Source organism: Anopheles coustani, chromosome 2, assembly GCF_943734705.1.
Source record: "Anopheles coustani chromosome 2, idAnoCousDA_361_x.2, whole genome shotgun sequence".
NCBI lineage: Eukaryota > Metazoa > Arthropoda > Insecta > Diptera > Culicidae > Anopheles > Anopheles coustani.
In genome coordinates, this window is record NC_071289.1 from 92068628 (window position 1) to 92088919 (window position 20292).

A 20292-nucleotide genomic window follows, 5' to 3' on the forward strand; every position below is an offset into this window, starting at 1 on the left:
ATTTTTCTTGCTTCAGCGTAAGTAACGCGGTCCAAGGTTTTAATCTTTTGTATCTCTACCTCGTCGAGGTATGTTGGACACTCTTTGTTGAGAGTGTGGTGGTTGCCTGAGCATGACACGCATTTAATAAAGGGACACTCACCTTCGTGTTCCGGCATACTACAGTTTGCGCACACGCGGTCGCCTCTACACCATTTCTTGGTGTGCCCAATTTTTAAACAAATGGAGCACCGCATGGGTTTGGGGATATAGACGTCCACGAGGACGGGGTACAAGCCGAAATCGACGGACCGGGGGATTACCGTTGTCTGGAAGGTAATAATCGCCGTTCTAGTGTTAACGATCTCATCACCTGCTTTTCTTTTCATAATGACAACCTCGGACACTTTTTGTTCCTTCAAGCCGGCGAGGATTTCTCCCTCCGACATGAATTCTATGTCCGGGCATCGTATAACTCCCTTGCACGTGTTCAAAGTGGGGTGGTCAATCACCTTTACGGCTATGCCACATGGCTCGGGGATCTTCTTGATTGTCTTAGCTTTCTGTGCTAGCTTCTCGTTTTTTGTTCTTATTAAAAGCTTGCCATCCCTGAGCCTAGTGACATGCTCCGGTTTGCCTCCCATTGCATTCTCGAGGACCTTGTTCAGTAGAAAGGGATTTACCCGGCTTAAATCACGTCCGTCGGTAATCGATTCCATGACCAAAAATTTTTCTTCAGCCGTGATGCTGGTTGCTACTTTTGGCGCTGCATTTCTGTTTTTTTTTCGTTTCGGTTCAATCGTGTCGCTCAATGCTCCAAAATAATTGCTGAGGGGTATCCCCCCTCCAGGGTCATTGACCCCCATCCTCGCTAGCTTGCACTACTTTAAAACTTCCTTTTTTTTCCTTCTTGCTTCAAAAAAGGTAAAAGGGATTGAGAAAGTCACTGAACTATAAAACTTATCACTCTTTTCAACGTCCAGGCAAAAAGTCACCAACTGACAAATCAAAAAACACGTGTGAATCCGTCAGAAACCAACTGTCGAATGTAGTTACACTTTTGGAAAAACAAATGCAAAACTACAGCACACAGTCTCTGTTTATGTTTGAGCAGCGTCTGTATTTTGACATCTGTGTTCAACAGGGTGATACAAAAAATTGTCAGAATCGATACTATAGCCGCGTGGATGACACATTTGTAACATTCAAATTGACCGTTAACCTCACTGTTGAAATAAATTTGCTTGCATTTAGGTTCCCTCTCCCACCAAACTCAATTTAACCCATTTTTAGTTGTTAACACATTTAGTATATATTTCTGGCATTTATACATAGCATAACTTAATGCTAAATTAGATATTTTTCTCTGTTCTACCCTCAACATTCATGTTCCCCTTTAAATTCATGTTTGTACCTTTCACCTATTAGTTTTATCATGTTTCTAGTTACTGTTCGCTGTTCACCAACTCGAACCATTGCCTCATGGCATCACTCAATACCAAGGGCAGTTGGGCTAAATCCCTTACGATCACATAGTAAGGGAAGGGGAACACATCAAGGTATGACTGCATCACTACCTGACTGCGATCGGACGTGAAGAGCGGTATGCGAACATCCATAATCGAGTGCTAGAAAAGAGGGTAATAAATAATTACTGAAAGCCACAACCGGATGATTCTCCAGAAACCTACCTTGTTGTCAGGATTGTCGATTATGATGTACACGATGAATATGCGCTGCAATCGGGCCAGTTTGACGGCATTCTTTACATTCCGTTCACCCTCGCTGTGGATGTTGCGCCCGTCGCTCAACACTAGCAGCAGATGCTCGAAGATTCCATTATCCGCCGAAGAGGCATCCTCCGTGCTGAACGTACGCACGAAATTCAACAGCTCCGCAATACGGCTCTGGTTCTGTGCGAAGTTAAGCGTACTGATTAGCTTCGGTCCGTCGAACTGGTCGGAGTGTTTGAGCAGAATCTTTGGCTTTTCCCCAAAGGACATTATATTCAAGCGGCCGCTCTCGAGCAATGTCAGCGCCTGTGAAACGAGCGATATCGCCTGCAGCGTAAGATTCTTCGAATTATTATGATCCATCGACTTGGAATCGTCGATTGCAATCGATATTCTGTAATCGCGCTGTGCGGCCTTCGTGCGACGCAGCCAGATCTTATCCTTGCGGAACTGCGAGGCAATGTATGGGATAATCTTCTTCATATTTATCCGCCGCCCGGTGCGGTAGTCGCCTTTCAGTCGGGTGCACTTGGTCGGTTCGAGAATCAATCGAAGCTGCTCGCAAAGATCACGGGCACTCGGGAGCATTTTGTGCGAAATTTCCTGCCACTGCTCGAACGCTTCGTGGTCCGCTGATCCACTGCCAGCTGCCACGATCGACTGTTGCATTTCCGATTCTACCATCTTGCGCATGTCCAACTCATCCGTGGCCGTCGGTTCGTCCGGCATAGTTACATCGTGAAGGATTTCGAAGCTGTAAATGAAATGAATGGAAGGGAAATTTAATACTTTTTCGCCTTTTGAGACGAACCAGAATCTGCAATACTTACATTGTATGTGCCACGGTTTCATCACCCCGTGCTACCGTCGCCGTGGGAATTATGTCACCCTCCACTTCCGCATTTTCCACCGTTTCCATCCTCTCCTTGATGGCACTCTCATCTTGCTTTGCCGGTTTGTCCTTTTTACTTTCGTTTTTCTCACTTTCCAACAGTTCCCGTTCTTCCACATTCTCCTGGGGCGTGTCTTCTTCTTCCATTAGCTTATCTGCACACTCTTCATCCTCCGGTGCATCTTTGTCCTCGCCGGCGTCATCCTTCTGCTTCTCCTGATGCTGCACCTGCTTCGACTGTTCCTCGGTCGCATTGTCCATCGTCGTCTTATCGGCGTCCTTTGCATCCTTCACATGCTGGTACTCTTCATCCACGCGCTCCTCCTCTTCTTTGTCCTCCGTGTGTTTTTCGTCCTCGTCCTTGCGTTCATCACGGTTCAACTTATCGACCGTTTTGAGGCGCTTCTTTTCGGCCTGATCCGGGTTACCCAGCGAACGATCCTCATCGGTATTGCCCTGCTTCCGGCGCTGCTGTTTCTGCTGCTGCTGGCGCTCCTGGTGTTCGTCCTTGCGCGTTCGAGTTTCCTTCGATTCGGCAATACCCCGATGACCGGCCTCAGATTGTTCGTTTTCAGCCTGCCCCGTACCGTCCTTGTCCTCGCCGGTATCTTGCTCGTCCATTTCATTCTCCTGTTTTGCTTCCGGCTTATCGTTTGCCACCTGATCACTAGTACCTTTGTTCTCCGCATCCGGCATCGCTTCGACGCGATCTTCCTCCGTGCGCTTATCCTTCGCCTCCCGATGATCGTCCTTTTCGCCGTCCTTCCGCTGTTGCTCGTCCTCTTTCTGCTGCTCGTCCTCTTCCTTTTTCTGCTCCTCGCCGGGGATCTGCTGCTGTGGCTCATTGTCCTTGTTTGGATCTTCCTCCGGCTCCGGTTCATCGGCAAGCTTCTCCTCCGTACCATCCGGATTGGATGGATCTTCCTCCTCGTCGCTGGAATCGGAACCATTTTCAGCTCCCTCATTCTTGCCCTCCTCTTCCTTATCCTCATCTTCCTTTTCCTCTTCCCCTTCCTGCTGATCATCTTCACCTTCCCCTTTTTCCTTCATGGTATCGATATCGAACGGATTCTGTTCCTCCCGCTCGTCATCCTGCTGCTTATCATTGTTATCACCATCCAGATTGAAAGCTTCATCCATCTCCCAATCCTCCGGCTTCGGTGGTTCCTCCAGCTCGTTGTGATGCGGGTTTTCCTGTTCCTCCTCTTCCTCGCCATTATTGTTCTCCATGTCATTGATATCCTTCGGTTTTTCCTTCTTCTTCTCGTCTGTCGTCTGATCGATTGCATCCATTCCGGCCTCCTCCGGGTTTTCCTCGCCCGACTGCTGCTTGTTCTTTTCGGACGAATTCAGATCGTTATGCCGTTCGTCTTTATCGTTCGAACCCGTACCGTCCTCCTCTTCCATGCTGTTATCATTCTCCTCCTCCTCCGGTTGCTCTTCGTCGTCGCCCCAGATTTGTTCATCCAGCTTTTCCGCACCTTCCTCCGTTTCGCCCATCTGCTTGTCGATTTCTTCCTCTTCCTTGTCCTCCTCTTCCTCCGAATCGGACCCTTCCGGTTTTTCCAAATCCTGCAGCTTCGACTCAAAATCCTCGCTCATATCGATACCCTTCTCCTCCTTGTTGTCCTTCTCCTCGTCCTGCTTATCATTGTCCTTTTCGCCCGGTTTCCGAGCATCTTCCAGCTGATCTTCGCTCTCGATTTTATTGGACATGTCCTTATCACCTTCACCATCCTCGAAGCCAAACTTTTCACCCGTGCCCTGGTTGTCTTCCTGCCCCTCATCCTGATCCTTCGACTCTTCGCCCAGCAAATCCTTTGGCACACAGAATCCCTTGGTCGCCAGTTCGATAAACACCGTCAGCATCACCGAAAGCATTTTGGTGCAGATTTTGTGCGCTCCCAGCAGCTGGATGAGATAGTACTCCACGAGCAGATTGTACTGTTCCAGCATTGGTACGAGTCGGGTAAGCTTTCCTATCAGCACGCGCACCCGCAGTCCCTTCTCCGTGGCGGGTGTTGTTTCGTTCAGCTGAGCCATCATCCCATTCAGTTTGCTTACCACCTTCGGTATGTTCAGTGTGTTTAGATCGTGCTGCAGACTTTCATTGATTTTCTCCTTCAAATGATGCTCCTGAAGATCCACGCTCGATTCGTTCGCTTCCTCGTCCTCATCATTCGCATCGCTTTGTTGGTCTTTCTTATCGTCCTCCGCCTTGACAGGCGGTTCCTTTTCAGAGTACTTTTTGTAGATCGTCTGCATTGCGATCAGCAGCGAGTGGATAATGTTTTCTATCTCATTATTCACACTTTCCTCGTCGTAACTGGCTTCCACCGGGGATTGCTCATCAGGTTGTTCGATTTCTTCACCACCGTATCGCTCGAAACGATTCAAGAGTTCCACGATCGACTGTGCGTAAACAGACACACGTTCCTCCGTTGTTTTCTCGCCAAATTCTAGCTGGAACTCATCCTTCAGTGATACAAGTTGCGATTTGAGACCGACGAGTTTTCCCTCGAATGCAGCCACACGATCGTGGGAATAATATGCATCATCGATATACTTTCCAAGCTCATCGTTTAGATCTTGCGTTTGACGCAAAGCCACTTGGGTAAGTTTGGAGATTCGGTCAAATTCCACCGAATTGCGAGAGTAACAACCCCGACCCGCACCGGAACCACCCTCAAACATGTGCAACTCCTCGTTGGACTGATGCGGTGCACAAGCTATCAGTAGATGGAACTGTTCCAACACCAAACGAGCGTCCAGGGCGCTGCGGATTACCACTTCCATCCGCCGACGGTGCTCCTGCAGCCGCAGATCTTCCGCCTCGGTTTTTTGCTCCTCGAGACAGCCGTTCAATTGGTGAAGGTTTGCAATCAACTCGCGCAGCTGCGACACGTTCACTACCATGTCAGCGAGTGCCATCCGTTGGTTCTGCACCAACAGAAACATGTCTGTGGAGAATCCCTTGATTCGATCCACGTTAATCACGCCGGCAATATCCTCATTCGGTTGGAGCATCACCTTCCCGAGCAGCTTGATCTTGAACACACACTTGGCGTAGTACTGGTTGAGTTTATCGTTCAAAAACACAATATGCTGATCGACCTTACGATACTTGGAAGCGTGCGTTAGCAGCTCCAAGCTGAACGGTTTGATAGTGACATCGACCGGGTCGGCTCCACCTATTTTCGACTCGATCAACCCGCCCCGATAGCTTAGTCCGAGCATCGTCAACGTCTTGTAAAAGTCGGCCAAAGCCTTCCGCTTTTGGTTTAGGATGTGCTTCGCTTGTGACTTTTGTTTCGGCCGTGCCTGGGAACGATCCACCTCCAACGCACGCAGATACTCGATCGACTCGATCTGCTCGTGCATCAGGCTGTCCAGACTGTACACCAACCCCGGGAAGGGTGCGTGCAGGATCGCTTCCCTGCACACGTTCCGGGCCGTCATGAAGAAACGTTCAATCTTCTGGAAAAGCTGTACGGAGGCCGTGGCGGCACCGGTCTCACAACGCGCATCGTTCGAGATCGGAGCGAGAGAAAATCGGTCCTTCAGCTTCCTCTGGGCCATGAAATTTTTCACCTCCACCATGTAGTACGTGACCTTCGCCTCCGATCGGAGCACCTTCACCTTCTGCTCGTCCGCATCGTTGATCTCGCGGGACGCATCCTTGGGTGAAAATACCGGCGATACGCGGGCCACAATTTCCGTCTCGAACTCCTTCAGGAACTTGTGCAACTGGCGGTGCACGCGGGCAATATTGTTGCGCATGCTAAAGTATGAGAGGTCCTTGTTGAAGGATTCAATCTTTACCAGATCCTTCAGCTTCTTCTCGACCGGTACGCGCTTCGTGCGGATGTGCTCGTCAATTTCCACCGCGAACTGATCGAAATACATGTGAAGGTTGTACAGGGCAGCAATTAGTGTGTTGCGTTTGGTGTCGTCTTGCTCTCCCGGGGGTAGCTGGGACAGGTACTGTTCAAACGACTTCATCACCCGCAGCCGTGTGCCGTATTCTGCGTAGTTGGAGGACTCCATGAACTGCTTCAACACCTTTACGATGTCGTCAATCGTTACCGCGGGTTCTTCGCTACCATCGGGCTCTTCTTCATCGAGAATTTCCTGCTCGCCGTAACACTTCTCCACCTTGTTGTAGTCGAGCAGCGTACTCAACCGCCCGTTGCGTGTCGCACCATGCTGCAAGTACTCGTGCACAAGGTTATACAAAAAGAACCAATAGCGGTACGCTTTCGAACGCACGCGTTCCAACGTGCGGGACATACACTCCCGCCAGTACTGCAGCTCCATGCGCATCCAACGGTGCACATACTCAACAACGTCACGTTCCAGCTCACGTAGATTGTTACCCCGATGGGCAAGGGCGTTCCATGCGTCCAGCTTCTGGCGGAGAAGCTGCAAACCGGTACTGAACCGCACGATCGGTGCCGTCGAGGGCAGCGCATGGATGCGCTCTATGATCAACATAATGTCTTTCAGTACGGCATGGTCGGGCCATTCCTCCAGCAATCCGCGAATGCGCACTTCGATTTTCTTCAGCACCTCGACACACTGCAAAACTTCCGGAATGTTCGGGTCGTTGTAAAAGTCATAGCTTGCCCCCGATGCTGCATGGCCTGCTCCTTTCGCTCTCTGCTCAATTCGACCGTCCGTCGTCTGATCACCGGCGTACCGTTCACGTAGTAACCCTATCGCCAAACTTAAGGCACCATAGCCTACCTCGTCGATTTCGCTTCCCATGGCGACTTCGTACTTGTGAACGATTTGACCAAAAATCGATAGCTTCGTTTCAAACGGCCCAACAAAGTCCATCGGTGTACGAACGGCATCACCACTGCTGGCGGCGTTGAAGTTCACCTCCGGATGATAATAATAAGACCGGGAATGTCTGGCCATCAGCTCGATAAAGCGCTCGCAAATCAGCTTATAATCCTCATCGCCGATGGTATCCGGCGCGGTCGGGGACTTTTCATTCTTTTTCGGAGCCTTGATTACCTGCTCCAGCGTGTCGTTCTGAATGAACTCGGCAAAATCTTCGTCCACATAGTTCGGGAACATTTCGCTGACTTCCCGCTCCGCTACCACATCCTCATCCTCCTCCTCGCAGTGCGATTTCGTTAGGTAGAGACTGTCCTGCTCCGCTTGCCGTTTGCGACGCGAGTGCTCCTGCTTTTGCCATACCTGATTGCACACGTTCACGATGCGATCCAGCTCGGCGAACGAATGCGGCCGAAGCGTACGCTCCACGGTGATTTTGTTGACCACCTCCTGCAGGCGAGCCTTCAACAGACGGAAGTAGCTCTGCTCCGGTTGGGGCAACCGTTCCATCACCGAGTAAATGTTCACCCTGTGCCGTTGACCATCATCGAACAGCTCCAAAGGTTTCACGCACGGGAATTGCACGAACTTGGCGGCGATCTTTCTCAGCGCATGATTTTCATTCAGATCAACGAATAGTCCTCCATCGGTTTTCTGCTCGATCGTGGCTTTTCGCGCTCGCAAACAATGACGCAGTCCGTTCAGCCCGTATCGCAGCGTGACGATCGAGTTGCACAACGGTGCCAAGAAGTCCCGGAAGTACGCGTCGTATCGCTTCAGCGTGTGGTGCTCAAACTGCTGCGCAATGTCCATCCACAGATCGATTTGTGACACCAGCTCGGACACCTTCTGCAGGAACGATTGCGTATGACTCCGATTGTTTGCCACACTGCGCATATCTATCTTGTAGTCCAAACATTGGGCGATCGATTTCAGCAGCGTGCCGATCGTTGCCGGATGGCAGCAGGAAACGAGAAAATTGTTGACATCCCGAGTTAGTTCCGAGTAAAGATTACCATCCGCCGGGCGGAGTGCAACCTTGCGGGTAAGCTGTTGCCGCTTTGCCTTCAACCGATCGATCTCCGCGTGGAACAGGCGTCGATTATGTTCACCGAGCTGACGATAGTGCATCGTTACCGCCATGCAGTCGTACGTGCAGAGCAACGTCTCCAGCAGACCAATGTCCTCCTCGAGGTAACCTTTCTTTAGGCGATTCTTTTCGACCGGATCGAGCAGGGGCAGAAAAACGGTCAAATTCAACTCCAAAATTCCGGTAAGAGCACGCATGGTGGAAGCCATCCTCCATACGTGATCGCGATCTTCCATAGCTACGCTTTCCTCCCTACACTGGCGAAGCATATTTACGAGCACGAGGAAGTCATTGACGAAGGGATGTGTTGTGCCCATGTCATCCTGCACCTTTGCCGTAACATTCCTGATGCATTCGATTTCCCTAAGCAGCTTGGAAGCAGCATCAGTGGCCACCTGAAGGCTCGTCCGTTCCGCCTGATACTCCTCCGATAGGGCACGCGAGTTACTCCAAAGAAGCGTACCGATTTTCCGTAGCGTGCGACGCCATTCCGGTAGCTCTCCTAGTCCCGTGACACGGAACCCACACGCATCCGGCGTCCGTCCAACCAACACTGCCAAGCAGTTCGCTGTGAGAAGCGCACCACGGTAGCTGGTGCTAACGTACCCTTCCGCATTGGGATCGTCATTGTTGTGGTGGGTCGCGTACAGTGAGGCCGTTTCCACTCCGTGACAAACGTGTCTCTGCACAGCCAACGATTCCAGCTCGTACCGCTCCAGAGCACTACAGTACTGATGCCAGTAGGTTGTTAACGCTCGATACAGCTGCGGGGGCAATGTGGGAAGCAATTCATCTAACGATTCCGCCTGCTCCATCATGGCATGCAATGCGGTGAGAGCTTCCTCCGCCACGCTATGCCTTTCCGTGGTGTTCATTTTGATGACGCTCAAACAACCGATTCCGAGTGTACGGATGTTTTGCACAAAATCCATATTTATTTGATCCGCAGACTTTCTAGCTCTGGCCGCAAGTAGCATCTTGTGAAGATAGTATTCCAATACCGGGTAACATTCCAAATCGAACTTATTGCCAGTAGAAAGGGACTCCTCTTGGATAGCACTATCCAAGATGGCTTTGAGCATACTATCGAAAGTTCCGATTGCTTCGATTGTGTTGATCATCTCCTCGTCATTCGCACCTTTTTCGACGGATACGGTTTGAGACGATACAAATCGATTGAATGCCCGAAGTCGATTCGTTTTCGCACCATTTTGTTCTTCATCCCCATCGATTTCCGTCTCTTCCGCGTTCGAACGAAGCTCCCATCGTTTCGCCAAGTTCACGAGCAGCGCACGCTTGAGGTCGATTGTCTGGGCATTATGTAAAAGTGCAACCCGCAGTAGAAACTCTTCGTAAGAGTGACGCTTACTCAGCTTTGGCATCAATCGAAGCTGGTCGTCAAGCTTGCCTAGCTTCACAAACTCTTCCACCTGTCGGGCGCTGTACAGTGGCAAGTATTCTAGGAAAGCCTTTCCGTAGCCCTTCCGGAGCGCCATGAGAGGATGCGTTAGCTCGGTGATGTGTTGCCGCAGTGCCTCACGTACGTTTCCTCCGTTATTCAGCAAGCTTAGGCAATGCTTTTCGACCCACTGGAAGTGGAGCGTCAGGTTGTCCAACAGACCGAACTGTACCTCCTTGTTGACGTACAGTTTACGGTGGGAAAGTTGAGTCAACCGATTCAGCCACAAGTTGGACAGGATTAGGCGTACGTAAAGCTCGTCCGTCATTGCTAAACCCTCGAGCGCCTTTTCCACCATCGTACGGTAACCGGTAAGAAACTGGTGCAACATAAGGAGGAGGCCATTTTCGAGCCCGTCGTTTATCAGCTTCTCTTTCACTGCCTTCGAGTAGGAAAGTAGATCAATCTGGCTGAGCTTCGTAACCGAATCGACGCGCACGGGAAGGAGAATGGTGTTGAACAGAAGTCGACTGCTCACTGTACGGCAATCGACGACCGGCTCGTCGTTGAGGTAATCTCGGATTTTGGGGAATAACAATCGGTTCCAGGGAAGATCACCCAGCTCAGCGGAGTTCATTTGATAAATGATGTCGCAAAGACTCTCATTTAGCTCCGATACGTCATTCAGTACATCGTCAATATTGATCTCTTCTGAACACACCTCGGCGGACTCGAGTTTGAACACTTCAACAGCTTTTTCCGTTTCGTCCTTGTTCATTTTCATCTTCTTTGGGGTGACCCGTTCCCATGGACGGCCACCTGCATATCCATCAGTTCCATCGACATCTACAACAATCGCCTTTCCATTAATTTCAGTCGGTTCCTTCGGTTGTGCCTCAGACTTCATACCAGCTGCTTCACCGATGGCTTTGCGAAGGTACGCCACACGCATGGCTGCATCCTCCTCCGTGCTGATTTCATAAAGGAAGTACAGCAAATGCTTCAATGATCGCTTGGTGACGGTAACACCGTTGGTTAGAAAATCGTTTGAGATATCCGCCAGAACCTGCTCGCTATCGAGTCCTTCCTTAAAGCCACGCAATAGCGCAAGGAACGGCTCGGCCTGAAGCTTGATACGGGTCAGCTTTGTCAGCTCCGTCGCATGCAGGGTCATATTTTCAAACCGCACTGTACTTTTCCGAACAACAACCGCCGCGAGCACTCTGTCGATCGTTTCCTTCAATGTGTTCCGGTAGTACTCGAGACCGTACCCAAGCAAATCGACATTCGAAGAGCGAACGTACACATCGATCGCACTCAGCTTCAGGCAATCGACATCACGCCGAGCCCCTTGCTTCTGCCTGTTTTGGGCGACCAGCTGCGCAAAGCGAACCAAGTGTGCCACCCCGAACGGGCTGAACTGATCGTACTGCGACTCGCTAGCTCCACGCCGCAATTCCTTGTGCACGGTAAGGCACGCGTCGATTAGGTAAGGTTCTTGGATGCCACCGGCGAACACCAGTCGCCTCAAGTCATCGTCCTCGTACCCATCGCGACCTGCAAAGGCAAGCTCCACACAGCGGTTCCGCATTGCACGTGAAATCTCACCGTGCTTCGGATCGAGCGTCAAGAAGGCTTGGAAGTTCCGATGCCGTCGTACCACCTCCGATTCTGGTCCACCATCGTCTACACCATCCGTACCTTCCCCCACGGCTCCCTTTTCCGAAATCAGCAGCGTTCCGTTCGGTTCGAACACGGGATTCAAACGATCGAGCACGGCCGACGAGCAAAGGTTTACATGCTCGAGACAAATGTGCTGCCCGGTGCGGAGACACTTGACCACCTTCGAATCAACCCACTCAAAGTGACCACCGGTGTTCAACGTTTGCACCTGCCTGGATAGATAGTCCAGTTTGTCGAGAACACGGAACATACTGGTTAGTTGTTTTCTATCGTCACAGATCGGAGGCTTTTCATTGGCCCGCTGGTGCGTTCGTTGCCGAAGAACATTTATCACATTCTGGAGAGCACCAAGCCGCTTCCGGAACAACGCCATCTCATCCGACTGCAAATTGTTGTAGGTATTGGTCGTAAAAGCTAAAATTAACAAACAAAAAATATGTTTTAAACACGATCGCCTGGGGATCGAACAAACATTGCTTACCGGCTGATCCTTGACTCAAATTCTCGTACTTCTCCCAACACTCCAGCAGCGCCAGCGCCTTTCCACCCTTCGGTACTCCTTGATGGCGCAAAATCGAACGCTTCAGTGTCTGGCGTAAGACGGTTTCGACCAAGCAACTCATCTCCTCCAAGTGACGATTGAAATCAAACTGCTGGAAGCTCCCGGTCACCGAATCATCGATTGTTTCCGCCTGGCAGAACGTATCGGCCAGCGTGGCGTGCAGGTTGATCACCTTCGTTTTACCGCAATCGCTCGGACCGCAAAGAATGATGGGTTTCTCCAGCTGCACGCACTCGGTGACATTTTTAAGCAGTTCCAACTGACTCGCAAGCACTAGTGTTGGTTCACCACCACCAGCCCTTCCCGACTGGTGGCTTTGCTTGATCGGAATCGAAGCGAAATTGTTGTCGTCGTCAAGCGAGCTACTATCGGCTCCCTTTTGAAGGACGACATCGCCGAGGTAAAGCTTCTCATCCGTCCAGTAGAGTCCGATATCCTGGGAGAGCTGATCCAGCTCGTACCCATCGCAGTGGAACACTTCGGAGAATACGTTCACAATGTACCGTTTATCCAGGTCGGCCCGCATCCGTTGATAGTAGACAAGCTTCATCTTCTCGAACAGCACCTCCAATAGACGGGTCTTTTCTTCTTCGGCAACGGTCGTGCCGCGTCGTACGATGAAACCACACCGTTCACTAAAGAACAACTCACACCACCGAAGGATGTCTCGCAGGTTCGCTTCGAATGGGCCACCCTTGTAGCCGAACTCCAGATTGGAAAGTCCCGCTTCAAGCCGTTCCGAGAACAGAACCATCTTTTCTGCCAGATCCAATCGAACATTTGTTCCGTTAAGTGTCTCCGCCTCGAAATAGCTCCTTTCGGTCCCCTCCTCGCCGGCTCCATTCGTCAGCTGCTCTCCGAGAGCATCGAACTGTGGCTTATACTTCCCTTCCACAACATGCAGCAAATCGCGTCGTTCCAACTTCCTCAAGTAAACCTTCGTGAATCGATTCAGGAACGACTGGGGCAACCCCTTGCGACCTCCACCCTGCCGTAGCGGATTCTGGGCGGCAAAGATTCGTGTCTTACGCCCCAAGCGGAAGGTTTTGTTCAACTCGGCAATGTACACCTCGCCACGATGATCAAGGATAGCGTTCAAGCCCTCGAGGACACTCTGCGGTGCGAGGTTCAGTTCGTCGAGCAGGATCCACGTATTACGCTGCGCTTTAAGGGCCGCGAGCAGTGGACCATCGCGCCACACGAATGATCCCAACGTCGGCTGGGTCCGTCCAGTTTGTTTCCGACCATCCTCCTCCTGTTCACAATAGTCGTCACCGCTCGAAAGCTCCAAAGACCGATCGTCCGCGGGAAGATCCGTACCGAAGAGATCGGCCAGATCCGTGTGCTCGCAAAGATTTATCCGCACGATATCATATCCGATGGCGCGGGCCAGACTTTCCACCAGCGATGTCTTTCCGACACCCGGAGGACCCTCGAGAAGGATTGCTTTTTCGAGACTCAGCGCCGATAGGAGACGGAACAGATTCCTCTGCGTCGTGGGTGCCGAGAACATAAAGCCCGTTTCTTGCCGACCGTTACTTTCAACGGCGGGATCCAACTGAATGTAAAATGGAAAGATTCCGAAACGATCTTCCGCCATCTCGATTGTAGCACCTTGCTGCTGTTGCTGCTGATCATAGTCGACGTTGCTTATTTCTCCGTTCCATTGCAGCCGCTGCTTCATGAGTTCCATCAAGCCCCGTCTCATATGTCGCCGTATAGCGACGACTTCTTCGTACGTTTCGTATGGGAGCATCTCCAGCGCGTCCAAGAAAACTGTCTCCAACCCGTAGATAAGAGCTTCGGGAAGGCCTACCTTTGGGGCGTTCGTAGCCACAAACCCAACCCACGCCAGCACATCGCGAATACTGAAGTTTAGCTTCTCTATCGAGCGTTTCAACAGCTGCACCTCTTTCACAATCACTCGCGCCACCTCGACCATCGACAGATCGGTTGCAAGGGGAAGGTCCAATCCCGTCTCGGATACGTTTCTCCGCAGTGTGTTTTCGGCGATGCGCACCAGATCCTCTTCCGAGTCCGTTGCACGACACCAAACCTCCGTCAGCCGGTTGCGCAGAGCGGGTGAAAGTTCCTTCTTGCCGAAGTCACCACCTGGGTTCATGGTGGCAAGGAACTGGAACCCTTCGGTAGCAGTTATTACGAAGCCCTCGTCGATTAGCGTGTTGCCGTCCGTTCCACTGCTTGCACTGAGGCCCCCCTTCTCGGCCAACAGAAGCGTTCGTTCCGGTTCCAGCACGCAATTCAGTCGTTCCAGCACGGAATCTTCGGCAAGGGAAATTTCGTCCGCCAGGAAAAATCCTCCTTCTTGCATCGAAAGTACCAGCGGTCCGTCGGACCACTCAAATAGTTGATTTTTACGCTCGCCATTTACAACGTCATCCGAAGACGATGGCGAACGGAATGGCCGGAGACCACCGAGAAAGTCGGCCCCTTCGGTGTGCATGTGGCAGTTAAGGATCCGCAAGCTTTTGCCTTCGAGCGCAGCCAAAAGCTGACAGACGGTCGTCTTTCCACAGCCGGTCGGTCCGACCAGCAGCACGGGTTCGTTGAATTGGAGTGCCTTCGCCGTCAGTACAGCCATCCGTCGCATATCGAACGTCCACACGATACCTTCCGCGCCCCGTCGACGCTGTTCCGTGTCGTCCATACCGCCTATCTTCACCGCCATTACGCGCTCCAAGATCGAACGGGTCACCTTCGAGGTGCTCTCGGTCAGACTGAATAGACACTCCTCTTCGACTCGCTTACGGAAGTGGGTAAATAGCGCGTCCCTTATGATTTCCGTTTCGTACGCGTTGCGCACTTTCGACGACAGCACCAGGTAGCCCTCGTCGATCAGATGTTGATTCCAGTCGCAGCTCGTGTCCTCCAGTAGCGTTGGGTCGGCGTATGTGTATCGGTTTCCCCAGCGGAACAGATCACGCAGAGTAAAATTCTGCTTGGTTGCGGTGCTTCGCCGATTCAACTGCAATTCGCTCATCACCTTCACCATCTTGACGGCGTACGAACGGGGAATTTGGCAACGACGCTCCAGAATCACCTCGAGCTCCGTCCGAGGAATGTCGGAAAAGTGTAGCTCGATAAAGCGATTTTTGAACGCACGCGAAAGCATCTTCCGCCCACCGTACACTCCGGGTGGATTTTGTGTAGCGAACAGCATGAAATTCCGGTGCGCCTTCACGACCACTTGTGTCTCCGGAATGAACAGTTCACGATTGTCGTCCAACACCCGGTTAAGAGCCTCGAGAATGTCGCTCGGCGCCAGATTCAGCTCATCCAGAATGATCCAGTGACCGTTTCGCATCGCTTCCACCAGGACACCCTCCTTGAATGTGAGCTTACCGGTCACATCGGCCACGTACGTACCGATGTACTCTTGCAGGTCGGTGTGCTCGTGGTTGTTGATTCGTAGACACACATTTCCGCTCCTTTTCGCAATGTACTCGATCAAACTAGTCTTACCGGCCGATGTTGGGCCCTGCAGGAGCACTGGCAACCGACCGATCGACGCAATCCGGGCCAGATCACGCAAATTGTTACGCACACTCTCCGTTAGGATGTAACTCTCACACTCCTGTACCTCCCGTTGACCCTGCTCGATCCAATATCCTTCGAAATTGAGCTGCCTGTCCGCGTTTGTTATCGGTTTCGGAATCGGTGCTAGATTCTTCACCACCGCCCCACTGCCATCCTTTGACAGTAGCGAGTTCTGGATTAACGTCAACACCTTGGCGTGCGATTTCAGATCCAACTGCGTCAGAAAGCTTATGCAGAACGCTTCGTACAGATTGCGCTCAATCGAACCGCACAGATTCTTCCCACAGATGGACAACGCTCTACAGAGTGTTCGCAGCGAGAACACCGGTCGATTTCCAAGCCCATCGTTCAGGTCGAGGTTCGCCATGGCACGCAGTCGGCGATACAGTTTTACCGTGTTCATAATGCGTGCCTTCTGGATGCCCGTCGACGACAGATAGTCGTTCACCAGAATAAGCAAGTCGTTCTCGGCCAACAGCTCATCGACGAAGTACTCCGTGAACCGGTTCCGTATACCGACGGGCAAGTCCTTCTTACCCACGTCCGTGCTGGGATTCATACAGGCAAAGATGCGAAAATTGGGATGCCGTTTGATTGGCACAAAATCACCACGCTCCAGCAGGACGATCGAACCATCGGGTTCGAGGATGGTTGATAGACACTCAAGCGTTTCCGTCGAAGCGAGATTGATCTCGTCCAGCAGCACCCAATCGCCATTGCGAATGCAATTCACCAGCGATCCGGGTATGAACGCAAACGATACGTTGATCTAAAAAACATTTTAAAACATTAACAGTTCATCACAGACTTGTTATGCAGAGAATAATTCAATTCAGTTCAATACTCACGGAATTTTTCAACTGGGCGTCCAATTTGCGCAACTTATGTTGCAGTGCAATCCATTTTTCTCTTACGAGAGCTTCGTCTTTATCATCTCCTTGTTGTTGATCGTCAGCAACCGGGTTTTTCAGTGACACTTTTTCCGAAATTTTCAACATCAACTTCACCAGTAGGTCGTATTCTCCGCTACCATAGCAACTGGCAACATTGCCCAGAAACTTTTCGTTCTTTTGCGCGTTGAAAGTTCTTCTAAACAAACGCTCGAACTCGTACCGTAGCGGGGTAATGACGAACGCCAGGTCGACCGGTTTGTAGCCCCCGATCAGATCCGATACATCCGACTGGTTGTTCATGTTGACCACCACCAGCTTGTGGTGCGTCTGGTAGGCAAGATACTGCACCGAGCTTGTTTTTCCCACGCCCGTTTCTCCGACCAGCAATATTGGTTCATTTTGCGACACAGCCACAGCGATCCGTTCCAGCAAGCAAGCCGCCGGACGGGTGAAGGAAAAGGTTGGTGCTGGTTCGGAGTATCCGGCACGATGTTGTGCCGTCTTCACCCGGGAAGAGGCGTTGCGATCGAGTTTCTGCCGTTTGTTGAGCAGCTCGTGCTCCAGTTGATCGGTTGCGTTTTCATCGTTCTCCTCTTGTGGCAGGGAACGTTTCAAAACGACGCGTCCAACCCGAATTTCGCTCGCGACTGCCACCTCCACGGCGGGTTTGTATTCTTCGCACAAATGTTCGCAACGACTCGGTAAGATGCCGATCTTTGCGCCGATGCCTGCCACTAGTCGTGTTTTGATGGGCCCTTGCGGGATGTGGGAGCAGAACAGATCGACGGCGTTCTGGAACACAAAGTAGGCACACTCGGTGCTGGTCACCGAGAACGATGGATCCGATCGGCGACACAGTTTAATAAGATCGCGTGTCGAAACCAACCGTCTATTGGAGCCGGAAGTTGGGAGCGAGTCGAGCTTTTCGTTACCTTCGTGCTGGAACCGAGGCAATACGTCATCGGTCGCGGATGTTTTGGTTTCCTCCTGCGGTTGTGCTTCCAATATGGCCAGCTGCTCGATTGTGAAGTTCTGTTCATTCTTACCCGAATGGCACCCGCTGGAAAAAGTGAGGTAAATATCTACAATTCGTGTGGCTACCGTGCGAAGCTTTGGATAGCGGATGCAGATGATGTCGCACAGCTCATCACGCGACAACGGCTCTATATTGACCGTGTATAGATACTTCTCCAGCAAACTGTAGGTGTTATTGTGGGTCTGCGATGCACTCGATTTGGCCCCGGTACGCAGCGTGACAAACAGCTGAAATCCCGGTGCCACTCGTAGGCAATCGCGAAAACCTGGCACACTGAGGTATCCGTTCTCGAGCAAGTTCGTCAGCACGGTGCACACATCCTGCGTGGCGGAATCCAGATCCTCCAACAGTAGCCAGTACCCGTACATGACGGCCTGCGTCAGTACGCCCGGTTGCCACACAAACTCCCCGGGAGTGTCCGTGCAACGATACTGGCCAAGCAGCGTTTTGCTATCCGTTTGATCCCCAAGTTGTATGCGCAGGAAACCATTTTTCGGTGCGCCCTTTCGCAGCTTGTCCAGATCGTAATCGAAGATTTCAGTTTTGCCCACACCATTCTCTGAACTGCCGTTTGTGGATGCCTTCCGCTTTTTCGTTCGCTCCTCTTGACGCACTGCTAGCCGTTTCTGTCGATCGTCTCCTTTTGGTGGTACACGACCTGTTGCTTTGGCGAGATACTCTACCAGTGATGTCTTTCCACTGCCAACCGGACCCGACAGACAGATCGCTTTGCCGGATGATACGCCGAGAGCGAGACTACGAAGGTTTAGTTTCGTAGAATTAACACTGACCACCAGCTCCGATTCAGAGTTGGTCAGTTCGGCTTGCTTCTCCTTGCTTCGGTAGAATGTTACATTTTCCTTGTCGAAAATTGGTAACCAAACATCGCTGATGTTCGTTATGACGTTACTCTTATACTCCCATTGGATTTTAGTACCATCGGACACATAATTCGGCTCATCCGACGCACCCTCAACAGTTCCATCACGCATCAATGTGTCTTCCTCCAGCATAATGTCAACCGGTATGCCATCGTCGAGTGAATTGAGCTCCGTTTGCGTCATGCCAGTCACCGTCGCCAACATTCTATTCAGGTAATAGCGCTCGCGTGGACAACTTTTGCCTTCATACTGTTCAAAACATACTGACCAATTCCAGGTGCCACGGAAGTAAACTGGATCGGCCATTAGAAATCTGTAGCACGCTCGAATTAATTGCAAATCGGCATCCTCACTAACATCATCCCGTTGGTGTTCTTTACGTTGCTTTTGGTGTGGTGTGTAGTCGCTTTCTTCTATTTCTCGCGCAAATGGTGCCGGGTTGTGACGAAAAAAATGCATCGAATATCTACAACAAAATTGAACCAAGTTAAACTAGAGCATTATACATAAAAAACAATAAATTATTCACCTCAAGACATCCGGACAAAATGCTATTAACTTGGAAAGAGCTATACATTTTCGTTGATACTCCTTCCAGCCTTTCCCACCGCCCGATAACATTGGCGTTTTTAATGTGACTGATTTTTTCTCGCTCTCGAAAACATTCGTCACAATTATTAATAGAAGGTGTTTGAAACGACGGCCAATCTCAACTGTAAGGCGACTATCTTCCAACAGCTCCCCCAAAATCGCACAGATTTCATCCATTTGAGATGAAGCTAGATTCTGGTAATGTTGAAAACATATTCGAGAAATTACGTTTTAGCTGATCAAACATGGCTCCAAAGACCCACGAGACATAGCACGCGGAAACTTACCCTTAACCTACAAAATGGTTCCAACTCTTTGCATTGCATTTTCTCGTGCAAATGCCGCACATGGTGCAAAACTTTATCACACTCTACTTCCATGGTGTGAGAACGTCTTAAACAATAGCAACTGAAACTCAACAAATACTGTGAACTTTAGGAAAACGATATTTAATTGCACGAAACACTAGCCACAACTTTAGCCGATCCGCACCGCACGTGGAACATGTGCGCAAATGACAGCCGCACGTTTGTAAATACACCACGCGGTCGTCACGATGTTTTTGTTATTATGCAGTTCCATGAGAACAGGTTGGCTCGTACTGCTTAACGTTACATGTTTATCAACAAACCGCCAGTAAAAAGTCAACCGCTCTACAAACTTTTCCGACATCGGGGCCCCTCGAACCGCCAATTAACGAGGTCGAAATATGTGCGAATATGGTTAAACTATTATTTTAAACGAAATATTTTACCCAGAATCAATTTTTCTCTCGTAGAATGTGAGTCGTGTTTCAAAACATCTAGCACAACCCTGCAATTCAGCAACATAATTGATGCAAAGGAGTTCCACTACTAGGTAGGCTCTTTTAGAGCGTTGTGCTATTTTTCTCTAAAAATATGAACAGCTGTGTTTGGTATGTTCGCTTACCAAAGCTTCTGTGAGCAAAGGATATTACTAGGAAATAGTGACAAAAACAACAAACACCACAAAATGCACTTGATTTAGGATTAGTAAACAACCCCACTATGCGATTGTCAAACTACATTCAGCATTGCCGCAACGTCAAACACTTTACCGCTACCTCATAGCACCAACCCCTTGGTTGGCGACTGTAGGCGAAGAAAACGGAAAAATATTTTTCCTAGCT

The 20292-nt window shown here is 50.6% G+C and overlaps 1 protein-coding gene across 1 annotated transcript; it reads right to left on the minus strand.

Moving 5' to 3' along the window:
* Positions 1-1277: 1277 nt before the first annotated feature.
* On the minus strand, positions 1278-19623 carry LOC131263705 (midasin). The gene is made up of 7 exons (XM_058265950.1): positions 19430-19623; positions 19081-19337; positions 16590-19017; positions 12103-16510; positions 2543-12035; positions 1671-2466; positions 1278-1607 (listed from the first exon to the last, which is right to left on the minus strand). The coding sequence occupies exons 1-7, from the start codon at positions 19520-19522 to the stop codon at positions 1425-1427; spliced, it is 17658 nt and encodes a 5885-aa protein (XP_058121933.1). The 5' UTR covers positions 19523-19623; the 3' UTR covers positions 1278-1424.
* Positions 19624-20292: the final 669 nt, after the last annotated feature.

Coding starts and splice junctions, on each gene's coding strand:
- LOC131263705 (XM_058265950.1), bottom strand. CDS start 19,522: ATGGAAGTAGAGTGTGATAAAGTTTTGCACCATGTGCGGCATTTGCAC. Junction 19,338..19,429: donor AACCATTTTGTAGGTTAAGG/GTAAGTTTCCGC, acceptor CAACATTACCAG/AATCTAGCTTCATCTCAAAT. Junction 19,018..19,080: donor TTTTGTCCGGATGTCTTGAG/GTGAATAATTTA, acceptor ATTTTGTTGTAG/ATATTCGATGCATTTTTTTC.